Source organism: Acyrthosiphon pisum, chromosome A1, assembly GCF_005508785.2.
Source record: "Acyrthosiphon pisum isolate AL4f chromosome A1, pea_aphid_22Mar2018_4r6ur, whole genome shotgun sequence".
In the NCBI taxonomy this organism is placed as follows: Eukaryota; Metazoa; Arthropoda; class Insecta; order Hemiptera; family Aphididae; genus Acyrthosiphon; species Acyrthosiphon pisum.
The window spans coordinates 10,692,263-10,714,142 of NC_042494.1; the positions used below are offsets into that span (position 1 = coordinate 10,692,263).

General features: G+C 30.1%; 3 protein-coding genes across 3 annotated transcripts; 2 read left to right on the plus strand and 1 right to left on the minus strand.

Moving 5' to 3' along the window:
• Positions 1 to 5,297, minus strand: LOC100161518 (ribosome-recycling factor, mitochondrial). The gene is made up of 5 exons (XM_008189942.3): positions 4,754 to 5,297; positions 4,007 to 4,144; positions 3,540 to 3,750; positions 3,322 to 3,478; positions 1 to 167 (listed from the first exon to the last, which is right to left on the minus strand). Exons 1-5 carry the CDS (start codon positions 4,986 to 4,988, stop codon positions 84 to 86), a joined length of 825 nt encoding a protein of 274 aa, XP_008188164.1. The 5' UTR covers positions 4,989 to 5,297; the 3' UTR covers positions 1 to 83.
• A 1,459-nt stretch (positions 5,298 to 6,756) lies between these two features.
• LOC100159488 (DNA topoisomerase I, mitochondrial) lies at positions 6,757 to 16,324 on the plus strand. Its single transcript, XM_001942991.5, has 3 exons — positions 6,757 to 7,644; positions 10,698 to 10,750; positions 13,312 to 16,324. The coding sequence occupies exons 1-3, from the start codon at positions 7,638 to 7,640 to the stop codon at positions 15,493 to 15,495; spliced, it is 2,244 nt and encodes a 747-aa protein (XP_001943026.2). The 5' UTR covers positions 6,757 to 7,637; the 3' UTR covers positions 15,496 to 16,324.
• Positions 10,757 to 12,335, plus strand: LOC107885087 (tubulin delta chain-like). Its single transcript, XM_016808518.1, has one exon. The coding sequence runs from the start codon at positions 10,811 to 10,813 to the stop codon at positions 12,053 to 12,055; it is 1,245 nt and encodes a 414-aa protein (XP_016664007.1). The 5' UTR covers positions 10,757 to 10,810; the 3' UTR covers positions 12,056 to 12,335.
• Positions 16,325 to 21,880: the final 5,556 nt, after the last annotated feature.

The window sequence follows — 21,880 nt, forward strand, 5'->3', positions numbered from 1 at the left end:
AAAAGAGATTAATCATTTTGGGTTGTACCCTTGGTAGATGAAACTACTGTGATAAATTAACATATTGAGTAAATTTACAAACACTATGAATCACCTTTAAGTTCACTTTGTTTTTCTTCCATTATTCGTTGTGCCTCCAGTACATATTTATCAGCCAATGCAGTAATCTATATATTAAATAAAAATAAATAATGATGGTATAATAAATAAGTATGTGAAAGATTTAAGACTGTATTTTTATACAAAACCTTTTTAATTTAAACAATGTTTAAATATTTGAATTGAAAATATTATAACAAATATAGTTGATTGAATAATGTATTCCAAGATTATCTTAAATTTAAGAGCTTAAGAATACTCTATTAGTTTGATACATAAATTATTTACCAAACATTTGCGCAAGTTATAAACATCCAACGAACACCATAATAAGATCATTTTTTTTTTTAAATGTCTAATTTTAGTTTAGTATTAATTATACTTTATAGTGCTAATTCATTATTTAGAGAAAATTTTGTTCGCATATACAGAACCGTACTCAGCGTTGAGGGCCTAGAACAATAGTTTTTTTTTGTAGGCTCGGGCCCTTTAAAAATAGGTTTAGGGCTGGGTACATGACCCTAGAAAACCGGTCTGAGTATGGTCCTGCATAAATATTAAAAGTAGCATGCTACTAGATATTTCCGTCTGCAAGGAAAATTGAGGCATCATAAATATGTTTTTGGGTATAGTGCTGTGGATTTAGTGTCAGCGCACTGTTTGTTTTCTCTTTCTGGCCCATGCTCAACATAAACAAAACGCATTAACATTTTTTTTTAAATGTTTTTGAGGAATATTAGAGTAAAATCATCTATTACAATATCGATAGAGTATAATTTTTTTGGATGTATGAAATATCGATTTGTCTAAATTATGTCTCAAAAACAATTTAAAGAACATTTAAATTTACAATTTTTTCTTATTAATTTTGAAAGTAGAAAACAAAGTCAAATAATAATAAAATATAAAACAGATATGGCATACCCTCAAATTTATTATCCTCTATCATTTTTATAAGGTGATTTTACTCTAAGATGACTTAAAAATCATAAAAAAACTATTTTAGGCAAGTGTTTTATCAATGTCATGCGTGAATCTGAGAGAAAACAAATATTGTGCTGATATACACTTTGCTCTATTATTTTTAAAATTAGAGCGAATTAACCCATGATTGAGTTTAAAGGTAAGATTATTATGTAGGGCATCTCGGAAGTATTTATTTATATTACTTTTTTTTAGTAAGTTGTGATAATTTTAAAATGTACAAGCAATTTACAGTTTCAATAAGCTATAAACTTGCTTCTTAATAAATATATCAATAAAAGCCTCTGAGATTCCATGGATAATAATCTTATCTTTAAATTGTTTAACAGGTCAATTCACTCTAATTTTAGAATTTAGTATTTACAGAATAAAATCTATTATTGTGAATGAAAAATTTGCGTTGTTGTAAGTTTGTAAGACGCAAACCACACATATGGGTATTGTGTCTTCTTAATGACTTCTTTAAAAATTATTAGAGTTTCCAGATTAATATTTATCTAATTTAACTATAATAATGATTCAACTAATTTATCCCATACTTTTTGTGACATAAAATATTTTTATATAATTCGGTTTAAAAGATTGGAATATAATATTATTATTCAATAGTAATTTATTTAAAAAAAATACTAAATAGACAATAGTATACTTTTGTGTTAGTGTAATTCTATGTAATATATAACTATATATAACTATATTACTATAAATGTAATAAAATTTGCATTTTTTTTTTCAATTATTTTTATGCATTTGATAAATAACAGAATGTCACCATTAATAATCTTTATACCTGATAAATTAAAAAATTGAATTTTAAACACAACAAATAAAAAACATAACATAAAATGTAATTTTTGTTGTGCAGATGGGATAAATTATTACAGTAATAAATAATAATTTGATGCTCGTTTACCAACATAAAAATATTTATCTACAACTTGCACAAAAATTAATTTAGCTAATATGATACAGATAAATTATAGTATTGTCTACAAAAAATAGATACTACTTATAACTTTCTTATAATTTTTATTCTATACTCTAATTTATACCTGACAGAAAGCTCAACTCTCAAATATTTTTATAGAGCATAAAAAAGATTAAAATTGAAAGTTTTATCAATGTCAACACTGGAGTTGAAATTGAAACTATTGAAAACATTGTAAAAATTAAGTATGGAATAAAATAGTGGTGCTGAAAGCATTCTAAAAGTCAAGTAAAAGTAGAATAGTCTATAAATCATGTAAATACATTTGAAGAATTTTTTTGTGTCATCAAAATTTTTGGTACTTTCCTGTTATAAAAGACTATGGCGATTATCGTGACTGCCAGACAAGACTACCTCCGTTATCGCGACTACCACCTTTTATTTATCGATTAACCATTTTTGTTCATTTTCATGTTTGGCAACAACAACGATAATATTATTCTTTGTGTTATTATAATTGTATTATTTTCAGTGGCTATACACCGAGTGTTTAAACTTTATTAAGAATGATTACTAGGTATTAAAATCTTTTCTTTATTTCATTTTTTTTTTTTTTTTATAAAATAAATTTGAATTTGGCTATCTCCACAATACCTGCGTTTTAAAAAAAATATGTAAGAATTAAGTATGATTGATAAAAATAAAATAGTCTGTGGTAATAGGAATGTACACACATCTTGGTAGTCTTAGATAACAGGATTGTGGTATTTCACAAAACAATTGCAGTAGTCGTGATAACGGAAGTAGTCTTGGGTGGTAGTTAATACTTGTAGTCTCGTATACCAGGAAAGTACTAAGTTCTTTACTACTGAAGATGATTAACTAAACAAGGATATATTTTGTTCATGTTAAAATTGTTATTTTCTACTATTTACTATTATTGTTAGATAATATTATAATAATATTATGTATCATCTATGATTTTAGGTAGGTTCATTAGACTAACTGTATTTCGGTGTAAATATAAATTAAATAATACATTTTTTTTATAAACTACTTATTAAAGTAGTTTATAAATTATTTTACTTTATTTTTAATTTCTGTCTTCTTTTATCCACAATAAATGGAATTTGAAAAAGATTAAGACTTAAGGAAATATTTAGTGTTTCCTGTTATTTAAAACTCATTATATCTTAAACATAAAAACTTTGAGTTGATTAAGGAGTTGTGCTTGATTTTATATAATGATGTAGGGAAATAAGTAGGTTGATGAATAGGGCTTAAATATAGCATATAATTTTCTCAAGTACCTGATCTTGTAAAGTGTGAACCAAATCTGTCGCTAATGCATCATTGTCTTTTAATACTTTGATATTTTTGTTTTGTAATTCTTTAATAGAATCTTTAGTTTTGATAAAAAGTGCTTTTGCACCTTTGCTTAAGTTTTCCCTATGTTCTTTTGTAACTCTAAAATATGAAAATGTAAAAAAATTACTTATTTCCAAAATGTTTTACTTTAATACTTTACTTAGGTATTGGTATAAATATAGAAGTTTTATCTTGTTGGGGATTTAAATTCATACCAGAAGCTTTTAATGATTCCAAAACAGCTGGAATTGCTTGTGGAAAAGATGTCATGTTCAAAATTATTGTTTTAGGATTTTTCCTCACAATCTGTGCTAAGTCTTGTATAACATATTCATCACCTTCAAATGTAACAGGTAGTGAATCCAATGCTCCTAAAATGTGAGTTTTAACATATAATCGTTGTTAAGTATAATGTAGCTGCTACATTGTTTCTATTGATTAATTTTTAATAGCGCATCTACATTTCACATTCCATTTAATAAAAACTCAGTTGCATTGACATGAATAATATTTCACAGGTCAATCAAATTTGGCTGTCTCACAAATAAAGCAAGTTTGTACCGCAACTGTTAATAAGGATAACAAATAATAATATATTATACAAAATTGAATAATTTTTTTTTGTACCTGTAGAAGATCTTAAGGATAGATTTTTAATATAGTTATTTTTTAATGCAGCCACAGCCTTTTCCATTTCGGTTTTCATGGTGTAGTATTTAAAGTGCTCAGCCAAAAAGTTCTCATCAATGGATACTTTTTTCTGACCTTAAAAATGAACGTAAAATAAATATCAAACATTAAAAAATAATAACTAGGTACTTATGCAATGAGTATTTATCATAGGTGAAACTACGGGTCAGGCTAGTTGGGCCCATAGTATGAGCTAATACTGACTGGCTAACATACTGATTTAATAGAATTTAAAATCAAAATTAAGAGGATGTAACACTGGTATTTGTTGTCTCCATCTTACCAGTACGTCACATAACAAATTTACGCTCAGCAGAACACTTGTAGCTTTGTTTGTTTAAAAATTAGAGTAAATTGACCTATTATAAAACTCGATGGTAAGAACATTATCTGTGTTTGTACCTTGGTTTTTTACGATAATTCAGTTTTTAAGTGACTTAAGACCATTCTTTAATTTGCAGTATATTATATATATCATAATAGGTCAATTCACTCTAATGTTTAGACAAACGAAGCTACAAGTGTTTTTTGAGTGTAAATTTGCTATGTAACGCACTTTTAAGACGGAGACAACAAATACCAATGTTACGTCCTCTTAAAAAACTTATTTTGTCCCAATAACATTTTCTAGTTTTACTTGTGGTATTTATCATTGCAAACATGGTCTGGAAAAGTAGTATATACCTTTATTGCTTTTCTTGTCTTTGTTTTTTGCATAATATCGGACCAAATGGTGCGTACAACACCAGTCACTGCCGATATTATTGAGAAATGTCGACGACGGGCGTCTTGGGTCCATCTGCGACTTTGCATCTAGCCTACCAAGACATTGGAGTGTGATATTACAGGGACTTCGTCCGTGCCACAGTGCAGAGACGACTTGTGTTCCTCTTCCAACAGCGGTCGTTATTTTCAACATGTTTATTGAGCACTAAACGGAATACAACGAAAAAATTGGAAAACAGAATTTTTGAATTTTGATTTTTGAAATATAATATTACGGTGCTGTCTGTCGATAACGAAGTCGTTATCCCTTATCAACGTCCTGTCGTCGACAGAGATAATGGTATCAGTGGTAAAGAAGCCATTTTGTTTTTCGTACATCACAGAAACCACAAAACGGGTAGATACCAGACAAATTTGTATTATATGGTATTATTTTGTGGCACCTAATTAGGCATGAACACGAATTAAGGGTAAATGGACATTTCCCCCCACGGACATTTCTGGGATTTCCCCCCATCCAAAACCGTTATATTTTTTATGCGGACAGTTTCCCTCCATTATTTTAAAGTTTATCATTGTCCAATAATATTAATTATTATACAATAATATAATAGTATTTTACTATATTACTATTTATTATTTATTTTGAAATTATTTTTTTTTTATAAAATATAAAATATATAAAAACATTTTTTATTTTCATAAATATAATAGATTATAAATTTATAATAATATGTTTGATCAACTGAACTACTTGAAACAAAAAAAAATTTAAAAAATAAGTATAAAATATAATATAATTAATAATTCATAAAAAATGATAGGTACATTTTGTAAAAAACATTTGATTTCTGATTATTTTGTTAATTCCAAACACACATTTTTTAGACTTTGTTGATATTTATATTTTATTTTTGTTAAAACTGTACCAATTTGAATATATTTAATTGCTCGTGAATTTGATTCAAGTAGTTCGGAGTTGATCAAAAATATACATCTAAATCCTAATTAACATCTAATTTATTATATTTATGAAAATATTAGATAATAGGCAAAAAAATTATTTCATTTTAAATAGTAGCTTTAAAAAAATGGAGGAAAATGTCCACATCAAAAATATATCTGGGGGATATGTCCTATTACCCCGAAAAGAATCGGGGGGGGGGGGGAATTCGCACTAAGGTATAATACTATAATTACTAATATTACTCTTTGACAGAAACTTACCAACCACCAAGCATTTGAAAACGTCATCATGTAATATTCTAAAATCTATATTTTTATACATAGGTATTCATTTAATCATGACAATGATTTTCGATGTTTCAAACATAAAACGATTTTTAGTTATGACGGTAAACAATTTTCTCGGAGAAAAGTGCGATTACTTCGATTCGTACTGACCCGTATCGAAATCAGAGTTCGAATGTTCGATACGTTTCACTGGTTTCAGGTGTACCGTGAACCGCAAATATAACTTGTTGAACCTATAAAAAGGTCCAAGATTTTCAAGGGAGAAATTGGAGTGTATAAATACGTATTGTATAAATTTTAAGCGTCCAATAAGCTATACACGTGCAATAATGCAATATACAAGCGATGCGTACCGGACGTCCGGACTACTTCGATACGAGTCGGTACGTTGTACGTAACCATTCCTGTCGGTACGTTTCGAATTTTTCTTCTTGAAAATCTTAATACACTCGTAGATTACTCTAATTTCTCCCTTACAAAACTCGATCTCAGGTCGAGAGTGCGAATTTCGTACTTTCCGTACGCAAACGATAACAATTGAATAATAATTATTAATGTTTAATATGACGCGGGCGATGGGCGAACGGACGTCGCGTAAAATACGAATTTCGCCGTTGCCGCCTATTTTTCAGCTTTGGCAACGTTTGCGCGGCGGCGGCGGCAGCGTTGCCGGATCGTATGATCAAACAAAAAAAGTCAATGCACTCGTCTCTGCCGCGGCTGTGGACTGGTCGCACCGTCTCTATGTCGCCACCGACCGACGCCGCCGCCGCCGCCGTCATCGCGTACTTGTGACTTGTGTGTAACGTGAAATTTCGTGCAAGTCCGAATCGTCCACGACACGCACACACACACACACACACACACACACTCGTCCGCTATAGTACACTACTACTACTATTATACACACACACACACACATATTCTCAGACGCTACGCCGCTCCGACTTCGATTTATTTTTTACGCGCACGGCGTTTCCGACCGGCGGCGGTGTAGTCTCTTTTTGCGCGTGTGTCGGTGGTCCGTCGTCGCCGTTTTGCTTCAACTCGCAACCGAAATCGTAACCGACGACCGTCGTCATCACGACTGTTATGCGTTCGGTTTCCGTCCGACAAAACCGACGGGATCGCCGCAGCGCAGGTCGGCAGACGCCGCTCTGCTAAAAACCCGACGAACAACCACCACCACCACCACCACCACCGCCATCATCACCCGCTCGGCGATTCGGTCGTTTTGCATCTAACACGTCCTAACTATATTTCATACATATCGTTCACCTCGCCGCCACCGTCACGACAGTACAACACTACCATCACGAGACTCCACCGGACTACTTAATATCGTCAATTTATCATTATTGTAGAGTACCACCACCCACCACGCCACCACAACTGTGCTAATATTACCGTTATTGACAGAATCTGTGCAAATTTCGATTCTACGGCTCACTCGTCGACGATAACCACCCGACTACCTGGTTATTGAACCAAATTTCACCACTTAACACCAACAGCGGCGGCATTCCACGTAAAACGCGACGTCAGCAGCTTTACACACTCAGTTCCGTCTTCCACGTGAGCAGAAAACATGGCCGGTAATTATTCGATAATTTTTCACTATGTACTACATCGTACGCTATTGCGGAGAAACCGGAACCGATCGCGCGTCCGTCTCCCGCACAGGAAATCTCGGCGAGGTTTCCACCGTCGTGTTTCCGTTTTCCGCCTCCATACTGTACCCACGTTCCGTTTTCCGACGCGATTCTAATGTTCCAGACGAATATTCGTACCCCTCGTGAAATATTTTCAAATTTTATTGTACCTATAGGTTAACGTTTGCATACTACCTATAACGTGTTGCTGAACGGCAGACATTTGACAGTATATACCTACCTATTTACTGAACATGATATATATCGTTTTACATGTCTACCTAACGGTAGACAGACATAGGTACATAGTTTATCAATTTATGAACGGGCTATTCTAGATGTGCTACTCTCATTACCAAGTCCCTATTACCTATGGTCGCTCATAACATATCACTTTGTCACTTTTAAATGTCAATCGGTAAACTAACTAGGTAGGTACTTATTAATTTTTAAATCATTACAGATGTTTTGATTACCTTCAAATCAGCTGTGATTTATGAATTACAAATTTTGTTCTTATTTGATTCGTTTTGTAATTGGTTAATTCTGTCTTATTAGATATTGTCGAGGAATACATCAATATTTAATACAAGAAAATTAAATTTAGGTACATTTAGTATATAATTTTTGATCCATCAAATAATCTTTATATATTCTCAATTGAATTGAGCTCGACATTAGATATATCCAGGGGATACCTATCACACAAACTTTCATTGCTCCCGTAACTTACTAATTTTGATCATAACTTTAAGCAAACCTATCTAGTTGATTCTTGTTTGCTGTAAATTAGAATAAAATGATTACATTTTATGCCGTTAAGATACTTGCAAGTATTTATTTTATTATCTACCTACCTATAGAAACAATTTAACCATAACCTCAAAATCCCTGTAAAAACATTAAGTTGTTAGGAGGTAGGGACCTCCTATACTTTAAACTTATGAGATTATTTTAGTGCTCAATGAATTTGTTAATTTTAAGTATCTATATCTGAGTTGTTAACTTTGTTACTTTTGCTCTAACATTGAGGTTGATGACCTAAGTAGATATATATCATCCGCATGTGCTTTGGTATTTGGAAAACAAAATGACAATCAGTGCTGCACGAATACATTTGGTGATTAATACTTCTCTGTTGGCGATTAAACAATCCAGTCAAGGATATTATACAAATATCTTAAGCCGTGTTTATATTGGTGCATCAAAACGACAAACTGTTACGTGTTCACATCATATCCTTACTCAATTATTGACATTGAATGGTTTGCCTAAATTGATGAGTGTAAAATACCTATATGCTACTGTATACTGTTTTGTGACTCGGGTGTGTGAGCGTTGTTACAATTTTCCATTTTATTATACAGGTGTGGTACACTGCCTAAAGCATAAATTTAATCTATTTTTAACCTTAAATTATTTTAAATATAAGTAGCTTACCTATTATCATTATTTAGTGTAATTTTATATACCTACCTCTTTATTTAGATTTTGCTTTCGTTATCAAATAAATGAATACTAATATTTAGATATGTAAGTAAGAATTAAAAACCTATCTAAAGGTCCCCACACGCTGAAGTGGTGGTGGTGAATTGCTGCAGAACACATTTCACCACTCACTGTGGTGGTAAAGCCAAGACAATACAAATTTAACCCCACCACTACAGTGTGTGGGGACCTTTAGATAGGTTTTTAATTCTTACTTACATATCTAAATATTAGTATTCATTTATTTGATAACAGTGAGTAGGTTAGGTAATTAGTAAGTAACCTAGATGATTGACGATTGAAAGTGATAAGAGGTAACAGGGATGCTGTGTGTCATTCATATGTTATTTTACTAGTTCCCTGTTACAGATCCACCCCCCGCCAGCCTGATAATTGATAAAATTTCAATCGCCAATACCTGTAGGCAATAATAATACTTACATGTTAAGACAGTATGTATGTGTGTGTGCGCGTGTGAGTACTAATTTGCATTCTATATAAATTATCTATTTAGTATTAACCATAGAGTAAAGAATATTAACCAATATTAGTACTTACCTACCAATTTAATAATTTTTTAGACTTTAATTTTCAACCTTATATATTCTTATTTACGAATCAAGCTTATCTAATATTCATTTTAAAATTTGTACCACAGAAATATAATATTTTTAAGATTCATTCAAAAATTACCAATATCTACGTTCTTATTATTTATTCATTGAGTATCTATTATCATTATATTATTACTGGCAATAATTATTAAAGCCAAATTATTGTAAATAACAATTTCACTTTGTTTGTTAGGTTTTGGCATCTACTATCTCCATCAAATACAAGATCAAATATATAAGTTAGTTACTAGCTCGGGTACAACTAGTTAGATAGAAACACAAGTAGATATTGGTGCATCAAACTAAAAATTAATTTATATTACCCGAATTCGCGTGGTAAAATATTATCTTTTTTGACAGATGGTGCCACTGGTATATCCCAATTTTTATATTTACCACCCTTAACTTCATCATAAGAGGTACTATATAATGTTACTTATGGAGGTACATTTTTTTTTGTGTAAATTTTGTTTTCTACTCTATAGTATATATTTTTACCTTACTATTTATATAGGCATTAAGTCTCATTATTGGTACCTACAACAAAAAAAAAAGTGGTTCTGTATCCCAATAAATCATTTGTCCGCGAAAACTGGGTAGTGTTACCTACATTACTTAGTACCCTATATATATTTTATAATTCTGTTTGCGGGAGATTGATGATCCAATAGTCTAGTTTCATGTCCCAAAACAATTCCAAAATATGTATTAGGTACTTATAAGGGTGCCTAATTTAATTATACGTTAAACCTACTTTGTTTTCGCAGATAAATAATATATATATTGGGTATTATTTCTATGTATATTAGGTAATATGTAATCCATCAGTAATTTCAGTAATACATTTTTTCTTACCTATCTCAATTTAATTGTTATTTTTATTGTTTTTTGCAGAAGATCGCGAGTCCAGTGATCGGAAACATGAAAAATCAAAGAAGCGTGATAGGGTTAGTTGCTAAAAAATGTTTTTTTTTTATCAATATATTATTTATTAGTTAAACAAAATTATGTCTGTTCTAACCATTTGTTTTGGTACTTGTGGAATACGTTTTACACACAGTCTTTATTCTACTATTTTTAATGACATTAATGCTTTTGATCCTATTGTTACTCAACACGTTAACGAAGAGTATAAACATATAAGTGAGTCTTATTTTTTTGAATTAAAATCTAGTGGTTATTTGGAACCCAGGTCAGTTTTAATAGATATAGGAGATCCGAATATTGGTGAAACCTTAAAAAAATCAAAAAATTGTAATTGGGGATTTGGACAAAATGCATTAGGATTTAATTTTATTGAAGGAACAACAAATAACTGGTCATACTGCTATTATGTCAAAGGTCCTGAAATGTTTGAAGATGTTTCTAGTCGATTGAGATTTGAAATAAATAAAATTGATAAAATTGAATATTTTTTAATAATATTATCACCTTCAGGTGGTTGTGCTGGATCAGCATGTTTTATACTTGAAAAATTAAAACAGGATTTTCCTAAAATTTCTTTTATTGTAGTGTTTATCATGCCATATCAGTCTAAAGATGCTATCCAAAATTATAATACTTCATTTACTATTAGTAAATTGTATAGTATTTCAGATTGTATTTTTTCATTTGAAAATTCTGTTTTACAAGAAGTTTGTCAAGCTGGACATTCAGAGGTCAAAGTTTCATTTGATGATTTGAATCAAATAGCCACCAAACAACTAATATCTATTTTTCAACCAGTTGAACATCAAACGTTTCCTTATTTTTTGTCACTTGTACATGATCAAAAATATAAATTTTTAAGATTAATGTCATCTCCTAATTATAGAAAAGAATATTCTTCTTATGAATCAACTCCCAGGTGGGAAGCTATTGTGAATCAAACTATACGTTCATTAAATGCATCACATGCTGTGTCTTTTGGAAATTTTGTTGTATATCGAGGTGCTACTACCAATGATCTTGATAAATTAAATTTTTGTGGAAAGTTAAATACTTTATCATTTTCGAAACATATTCTAGAGGAACACAAATTTTCACAAATGTTTCAACAGAGACATTTTATGGGTTCCAAATATTTAAGTGTGTTGTCAAATAACTCTACTAATGCTTCTGCTTTAAACTCTGTAGTAAAATTAGCCAAACGGGCTTTTTCCCATAAAGCATTTGTACATCATTATATTGAATATAATACAAATATCAACGATTTTAAAAACGTTTTTTCTAATGTGAACCAAATTATTAAAGACTATTATGAATTAGAGTGATTTAACACTTCATACTACCTAGTTTGGTTTTAATTTTATTAACTATTAGATCTCAACATTTAGTAATAATATTTTCTAGTCAGTTGTCACAAATTAGTCTTAAGGTGTTCCTAGATAGTTTTTCACTTTATTCCTGTTTTTAACGAACATTTTAATTAATGGTACCGATTTTTTTTTATAAAATCTATTATTTATTTATTATTTTTTTTTTTGGTGTGTTCTACTGAAATTATTGTACAAACTTGAGTGTCATTTTAACATACAATAAATCATCTTTTTAGTTTTGATAAAGCACACTTTTGTGTTTATTATTTATATTATTTTTTTATTTTCATCCCCTATTTAGTTGAATAGTTTAATTTTAATTCATAATATTGCAGAAAATGTGTATTAACATTTTAAATTGTATGAAACTTTGTTAATGAACGTATGACTGAGTTTTCCAAATACTATGCCAGGTTTACCAATATTCATTAGTATTTCATTTAACGAACCCATAATTATTTTGTAGTTGCTTAATCATGAAATAGGAATCCGTTATTTATTGGTCATTTGGTCCATAATATGTTCATGGTCTTTTAAATTAATTTAAACTGTTGTGGAATCATGTTATAAATTAATAGATATTTAGTTACTGTAAACATACCTATCACATGGTTAAATTTTTTTTCAATAGTACCTAGATAAATTGTGCATGATAAAATAAAATTAAAAATACTAAATAAATATGCCTACTCCATATACGCCTATTCAACTACTGTTATTATCATTAATTTGGTTGTAAATAAGAGTTTATCAGCCTAATATTTAATTTTTTGTTTTATAAACAGTTATCATTGTTAGTGTTTTAGTCCTCACAAGTGTTTGGTTATTTCAAGATTTTTATATATTATCTTTTGATTTTTGTTTCTCAACATCAACATACAATCATCTCAATTTTCTTATGAGTGATTCATGTCTATTCAGTTGAACACCGATCAAGTTGAATAGGTGTACATGAGGTTTTTATATAAATCAAAGGTAACATTTTTAAATAATGTACACAAGGCCTTTTTTTGTCTATCACTATTTAATTATTATTATTGATCATAAACTTTTTATTCTTTACTTAATAATTCCTTTATGAGTTCTGGCTTTATGATTTTTTTTTTTTATATATAGTATACCTCTTGGTTTGGTTATAAAATAATAATTTGATAAAAAGGGCCTATACCATTCTTAAAATATAATTTTAAATGGTTCTTTTTTTTCCACAGGAACATGAAAAAAATGGTGTTAAGAAAGAAATTAAACGAGAATACAAAGATGAGCCCTATGATTCAGGTTATCATTCCCAGATTAAAAGAGATTACAAATTAAATCATAGTATTAAGAATGAAAATTTCTCTGATGATGGGGACTTTAATATGTCCAGCCACAAGAGGAAACAAAGTGATGATGATTTTTCTATAAAGGAAGAAGTAGCGTCTGATGATGACATACCTTTATCAAATAGAAAACGCAAACATTCTGGCAGTAGTGAAGATGACGTTCCTCTGAGCGCTCGAACAAAGCATATTAAAAAAGAACACAACAGCAGTCATAAAAAACATAAAAAAGATAAGGAACATAAGAGCAAACATAAAGAAAAGGATAGAAATCATTCATCTAGAGATTCTAAGCATAAGGTAAAAAAAGAAAATAATACATCTCAAAAAGAAAGTCCTGTTAAAGGTACCCCAAAGAAAAAGAAGGAAGAAGAACCGCAAGAAGTATGGAAATGGTGGGAAGAAGAGAAAAAAGACGATGGTGTTAAATGGAAGTTTTTGGAACATAAAGGGCCTGTATTTGCTCCAGCGTATGAACCTTTACCGAGTAATGTTAAATTCTATTACAATGGTAAGCAAGTAGTTCTTTCAGAGTTGGCTGAAGAAGTAGCGACATTCTATGCTAAAATGCTTGAACACGATTATACAACAAAAGAAGTATTTAATAAAAACTTTCTCAAAGACTGGCGCAAAACTATGACACCCAAAGAAAAAGAGTTAATAACTGATCTTTCATTATGTAACTTTAAAGAGATGAATGTATATTTTACTAAAAAATCAGAGGAACGTAAAGCTATGAGTAAAGAGGAAAAAAAGAAAATAAAAGAAGAAAACGAAGCATTGCAAAAAGAGTATGGGTTTTGTACTATTGATGGTCATAAAGAAAAGATTGGTAATTTCAAAATAGAACCTCCTGGTTTATTTAGAGGACGAGGTGAACATCCTAAGATGGGTATGTTAAAAAAACGAGTAGTACCCGAAGATGTCTTAATTAATTGTAGTAAAGATTCCAATATACCTAAACCCCCTCCTGGTCACAAATGGAAAGAAGTCAGACATGACTTTGGTGTCACATGGCTTGCTAGCTGGATAGAAAACGTTCAAGGTCAAGTTAAATATGTTATGTTAAATCCATCTTCTAAACTTAAGGGTGAAAAAGATTGGCAAAAGTATGAGACTGCTAGAAGATTGGCAAAATCAATTGATAAGATAAGAGAAAACTATATTAATGACTGGAAATCTCGTGAAATGCATGTAAGACAAAGGTCAGTTGCTTTGTATTTCATTGATAAATTGGCATTGAGAGCAGGAAATGAAAAAGATGAAGACCAAGCTGATACTGTTGGTTGTTGCTCTTTACGTGTGGAACACATACAATTACATGAAGAATTTAATGACAAAGAATATGTAGTTGTATTTGATTTCCTTGGTAAAGATTCCATTAGATATTACAACGAAGTACCTGTAGAAAAAAGAGTTTTCAAAAACTTGAAGATATTTATGGAAAATAAAAAAGGTAGTGATGATTTATTTGATCGTTTGAACACATCAATATTGAATCAACACTTGCATGAACTTATGGATGGACTTACTGCAAAAGTTTTCCGTACATTCAATGCTTCATGGACCCTTCAACAACAACTAGAAAAATTAACTGATCCAGATGTGTCTGTTGCGGAGAAAATCTTACAATATAATCGAGCGAATCGTGCAGTTGCTATTTTGTGTAACCATCAACGTGCTATACCAAAAACACACGAAAAGTCAATGGGAAACCTTAAGGAAAAAATTCAAACTAAAAGAGCGGCTGTAAAAGAAGCTAAGGAACAATATAAACAAGCCAAACGAGATGTGAAAGACGGCAGTGTGCATTCCAAGACTCAGTTAGAAAAGAGGAAAAAAGCTTTAGAACGATTAAAAGAACAATTGACTAAATTAGAAGTTCAAGAAACTGACAAGGAAGAAAACAAGACAATTGCTTTGGGTACGTCCAAATTGAATTATTTAGATCCGCGTATATCAGTAGCTTGGTGCAAAAAGTTCAACGTTCCTATTGAGAAGATATACAATAAAACGCAAAGAGACAAGTTTAGATGGGCCATTGACATGGCTGGACCAGAGTATGTATTTTAAAATTTGAATGAAACGAAATAACCTAAATTCAATATCAGAGATTTATAACCAATTTTACATTGTTTGTCCTCCTTTTTTTACTTAATTTACCTGGCCGAACAGTGTTTTTACAATAATTATTGGTACAAATTGACTCTTATTCATGGTACCATCATTGAAAAACATTAAAAATGTAATAAATGAAAAAACCTTCATATTGTATTAGTTTACAATTATTCATAGATTTTATTTTCTTTTTGTATTGTAGTGTCCATCTCATAACCAAAATATATAAGTTTGTAAGCATGTTTATTGTATGCTAGACCTTAATTTTTTTTTTACCCTTTACCACTGTTTGTAAATTGTGATAATGCTCTCATAATATGATTAATAGTATTTTGTATAAAATAGAAAACAGATTAAAACTTATTTTGATGTACTTTCAAGCAACGGTGACTTTTTAATTTTAATTTTTTTAGTAATGTATTACAGCAACATCTATTGTTTTACTTATAAATAATGCCCATAAAAAGGTGGTTCTTCCAGCAAATAATATTATTAAATTAGTTGTAATTTCATGATGTATGTATAAATGTCAGTCGTAATATTTTTTATTGTAATACAAAATTTGTACAGAATTATATTGAATTTTAAATTAAAAGCTTAACAAATTTAAATGTTATTATAATTTTCATATTTTTTTTTAAACCGATTAAATAAAATGTTATGATTGAAAAAATATTATAACTTATATAATGTAATAAAAAAGAAGTAGGTACCTACACACTTGTTTATATTATGTATGGTTTCAAATGTAATGGTTTCAATTTAAATAAAATATTTCATTCAATTTGTTTGTATTTTCTTTTAAGTTTTAAATTTTTAGATTCTGAGCGGAGCGAGGAAGCTAGTGGTTTTACAATGGTGTTTATTATTTTTTTTTCTAATATATTTTGTATACAAAATTTCTACCAGAAGGAGTGCTTCGAATTCAACATAATATAGTACTTTATCTTTTAGCAAATTGGATCAAGATGGTACTTTAGAGAGGTCATTATTCATTTTTCGATTTTATCAATAGTTATTTAATGCTACCGGAAAAACCACAGAAAAATTGCGAAAAAACGCTAAAAATGTAATTTTAGTTACTAATGCTTTGTATAATATCACCACGGAAACGAATAAAAAATTATAATATTATAATATTAATTCAACTTACGTGATATAATAAATAATAGCAATATAAAATATCCAGACTGCTGACACACCGTCTCCGCTCGGAATCGTTTTTCTTATACAATGATATTATTATTATATCATTGAATTCAAGTCTAATAGGTACAATCCATTATACTATGACCAGCTTGTAACCTACTGTACAGTTGAGCGACATCCACTTACCTGCTTTTTATACTTAGCTTTAATCTTACTTCAATGAAAGTAGTTCTATTAATACTCATAAATCAAAAACTCCAATTAAAATGCGAAACATTTTAGGATACTCTTCATGTTGTATATGACAAGTGATTACTATGCATAAATTACGTACTTCTTATATAAACTGAAATCGCAGTAATTTTCATTTATTAGTCAATTTTTATTTGTATATTGTGTAAAAATTTTAATTACTATTGGCGTGGTAATAGTAATGACATTAACATTGTATTAAAATTCAAAATCAATAAACATGAATAAAATAAATAAAAAAATTAATTAAATTGATGGAAGAGGATGTCCGCGCACTATTTGTTTTCTATCTCTGACCCACGCGCACTACAGACAAAACGCATTTGCGCAGAATCGTTTTTTCTATGTTTTTTAAGTAATCTTAAAGTAAAATTACTCATGACAGAAAAGATAGAGAATAATATTTTCGAGTGAATGACATGTCGATTTTATATTTTATTGTTATTTGACTGTATTCGAATTTCAAAATAAATAAAAAAATGTTTTAAATTTAAATGATGTTTAAATTGTTTTGAAACAGTATTTAGAAAAATCGATGTCATTCCCTCAAAAATATTATTCTTTATCATTTTTCTTATGGGTGATTTTTGTGGCATTTTCTGTAAGATTACTTAAAAAAATAGAAAAAACGATTCTGCACAAATGCGTTTTGTCTATGTTGCGCGTGGGCCAGAGATAGAAAACAAATAGTGTGCTGACATCCTCTTATGTGGCATAAATTATTATAGCTTTGATTCAAAACTGAGTGTGTTAAGCACACATTCATTCACCATTCCTAAATTGTTTTCGTAATCGTAGTGATGTTCAAATTGAAATATGCAATTCGTGTCGGAATATTATTTAAATATTCTAAATGCTCTGTTGATGAGTACCTAGTCGTTTGAATCCAATTTATATTATCTTTCATTGAAAAAATTGGTTGGTTTTACTCGTACTCACGTTTAGACATATAAACATTACGCTCGATAAATCAATTTATATCATCAATATATTCATATAGACTATTCAAAACGTATTAGACTATTGTGTCATTTGTGTCGTTCTAAATAAGAATAAAAAATATTACAACGACCGACAAGTTGAACACGTACAAGCTATAGGAACCAAGTATAGCACTGCAGCAATAAATGATTATTATATTAATTATTAGTTGCGAGTAGTAGGTAGTACGTACACGAGCGATTGCCACTTGAACAAATGTCAAATACATTGACAATATCGTGATGCCAGTGACATTGTTATTGTCGATAATTTTTGAATAGTTTTTATTCCACGGTAAATATGTAGTTAGGTTTAAATTTGGTATGAATATTACCGAGACATCGGACATATCAGTATCGTTTTAGGCGCAACGTTATGTTTCACAAATCACAGGTTACATGTTATTGTCGTGGGATTGCTACAGCCTGGCCCTTTGTTCGTTCCACCTTTATAGAATGTCAATAATATTAACGTGACTTATTTTGACATTCTTACATATGATGACTTGAGTATTATTGTGGTGAAATGTCGGAAAATTGCACAATACTGTAGTATTTTACCCATGTCCGAGATCTCGGTTCTCGGGAGTATTGGATAGGCAATTCGTCGTGCTCAGTCTACAATAATTATACACAATAGTCAATATAATTTACCTAATAATTGCAAAAACTGACCAAGTGTAATTTTACATGCGAAAAATTACTAAATAACTTGATCACTTATTGCTAGGAAAATAGTTTAGAAATCTGCAGTTGGTCTAAACTGTCTTTCTATATCTCGTAAAAATATTGATCATATAACTTGGTAATTTTTTCCGTACAATAATATGGTTCAAATAACACATTTGATAATATTATTTCACTTGGTCACTTTTTGCATGTGGTCGGTTTTTGCATGACGACGACGCTATCTATTATTATTTATTTTTGTTTCCAGAATATCTATTATTTTTATTTTATTATAATGCACACAATAATATTGTATTGAAATCTCCGTACAGACTACAGAGGCTTTTGGTCAGTGTCTAGAACGTCATTAGGTATCTACCAAACTTTCATCGACTGACACATTTAACATGCATGTTGTGCCGTATACGTAAATATGTAGATATATTGTACGTACGTTTTATAGTAATATTGTTTTATCCGAAATTGGCACGTTTGGATTTTCAACAGTTCCTATAAGTTATAACCTATAAATTAGGGCCATTTGAATGAATTTTGAGGGGGATTAATTGAGGGCAGTTTTTTTAGATGCCTACATACCGGAAACGTACATCCTAAAATAAACAAGACAATTTAATAGGATTATTTCGTAACAATAATAATAATAATAATAATTATTATTATTATTTTGTCGTTCCGGCGAATTATGTTTAGTGTATGACGCGTCCTCGACTGATATAATACACGTACCTACATAAATGTCATTCCATATTTACATTTTACGATCGTTGCCTAAATGATACATAATATTAATGTATGAATAATTATTATTGTATGAAAATACGTATTATGCAATGATAAATGAAAAAAAAATGTACCGATTTCATACTATACTAATATACTAGTCACCAACAAATGGTTATAAAATACATCAAAGTAGATAATTGTACATTTTTTTAAATTTTATAAAATTATACTTATCAAGTCACAAGGTATAACGAATATAATAATGGTAGCATGGTGACGCGGGGGGATACGCAGAATCGGCGCGTTCTCTCGTTGGACGGAGTTGTCTAGTTAGGTTTAAAACTACAATTTCTTTTGGACCTTTGCGTTTGGCCAATATTTTATATATTTTCGCCACTGATGCGTAAGACATTTACGAGTTGTATTATTGCGCAAACGATGGGGTCTTTTTCGTTATTATTTATTATTCATATTAAATCTCAATTAGAAAAGGCTGACAACCGTGATGCACGACGACCGTCGCATTGTACTTACGAATAAAATGGGTAAGTTAAAGATAGTAATGATTATAATAGTCTAAGGTGTCGTCTGTGATGTCCCGTGCTTGGATATTTATTGTTATTATCCTAATTTTTACGACACATTTTGCCGCACCCGTTTTCGACTGTATCTAATATCGTTTTATTCGCTGAGTTCAAATTTTGTTCGCGCATAAAATTTGACGTATCTACGAATCGCTAATATATTTGTTATACACATAATATGCGCGCACTATAATACGCGTTCTTTATTAATGTGATTGTTACCAACTACATTTTATATTAAGCACATTTTTCCTCTTACACTTGCGACGTTCGTTTTGTTGCTTAATCATATTATAATTTACGTTTTGAGCGTTTCGTAAACCGCAATAAACCTGATAACGTTCGAATCGTATTGTCATTTGCCACCGCTGTGTATAGGTAGTACTGTGTACCTACCTATATTACATGCTATAAGATTTTTGTAGAATTTTAATGATACTACACATTATCACAGCGATTGCACACGGCCATGAAAATGTATGCTACCAAACCTATTAACATCACGACTCACACGTAGGTATAATATTCTTCATTCCGTTGTAAGATTTATCACCTGCAGAAGGCTACAGGGATGAGAATTTAATGCTTTACGTAGGTATAAACAGCTGTCAAAAAAAGTGCTTTAAAAATGTGCTAAATATATTCTGAAAAATTAAAAATATATATAAACATAAATTATATATGATATAAATAATGCAAAATACACTATTTATATTATAATGTATAAACAATTCAGCAAATGAAATAAATTCGTTGACAATATATGTATCAAAGCAAAAAATAGTTTTAAAATAGTATGCTTAAACGACAAGTTACAGCTTTGAAAATTTGGATTTGGAAAACTAATTGTGTGTTGTTAACTTTAATATTGGAATTTAGAGTAAATCGTCCTATTGTCAAGCTTGATTTATGTTTTATGTTGGGTTATGTCCTTAAAATAGTTAATTTTTTTAGTCGTTTGAATATTTTTATATTGGATTATTTTACATACCTACCTATTCATTATTAATCGCTTACTATTTAAATTTGTTTGTTCTACGTGGTCGATACATTCGGTTATGCCATCCTCTTAAATGAGAATAATTGAAAAATTTTTCAGTTATTTCTTTTACATAAAAAATATGATTTTGTATGCACACTAGATGTTGTAATAGGGCCTTATACAAAGCAAAACAAAAATCACGACAATTCATCAAATTAACAATCCTGTAAGTTACCACATTTATATACCACTGCAGCTTGTCTGTTATCTTGCTGTGTTAGTCCTTTTAATCAATAACCTTTTTTTAATTCGATATTTTTGTTCTGTATTAATGTCGGCCTCGAGTTTAAGGTTAGGGTAAGATTCTTTGATAGCCAATTTTCGTAAATATTTTAAAAGTTTAATTATGGGTTTTCGTTTAGTTTTATATTCTAATAGTTAGGTATATAGCTGCATTATAGCCATACAGACAATTACATACACTTAATAATATGTAATATCTTATATCTAAATATACGATTTTATAGTTTGCGTTCACAGCTATGTCCAAACGCGCCGTAACGTATGGAACGTATTCTTACAATACCTAAGTATTTAAAAATAAAGTGCTACCATACCCAAACTACCCATACATAAGGCCCGCCGACTTTGTAGCAAGTACAAAATATATGACATGATATACCTACTATCTACCTAATACCTATACATACGCATATTAATACTATTACTATTATGTTTTTTTACAAAAACACGTTAAGCCTATTTTGTTTACCACTCCGCTTCATTCGCCCATAAATTTTCACCCATCCCTTTTTTATATATTACACATTTACACCTTTGTATAACCCACATGAACAATAAATTCGTCTATACGCCGCATATAAAATAATAATTTACAAGGCTTCTATAGCGTCGTGGTTTTTGCGTACCTATAACGCTATACATTTATTATGTGGCCAAATGCCAGTACCTAACCATAA

Bases quoted from the DNA above. Each gene is read 5' to 3' on its own strand.
- LOC100159488 (XM_001942991.5), top strand. The intron at 10,751-13,311 runs GTTAGTTGCTAA...TTTTTTCCACAG, and splicing joins AATCAAAGAAGCGTGATAGG to GAACATGAAAAAAATGGTGT.
- LOC107885087 (XM_016808518.1), top strand. From the start codon at position 10,811: ATGTCTGTTCTAACCATTTGTTTTGGTACTTGTGGAATACGTTTTACA.
- LOC100161518 (XM_008189942.3), bottom strand. From the start codon at position 4,988: ATGTTGAAAATAACGACCGCTGTTGGAAGAGGAACACAAGTCGTCTCT. The intron at 4,145-4,753 runs GTATATACTACT...TTCATTTTTAAG, and splicing joins AGACAAGAAAAGCAATAAAG to GTCAGAAAAAAGTATCCATT. The intron at 168-3,321 runs GTACTTGAGAAA...TTTAATATATAG, and splicing joins TTCACACTTTACAAGATCAG to ATTACTGCATTGGCTGATAA.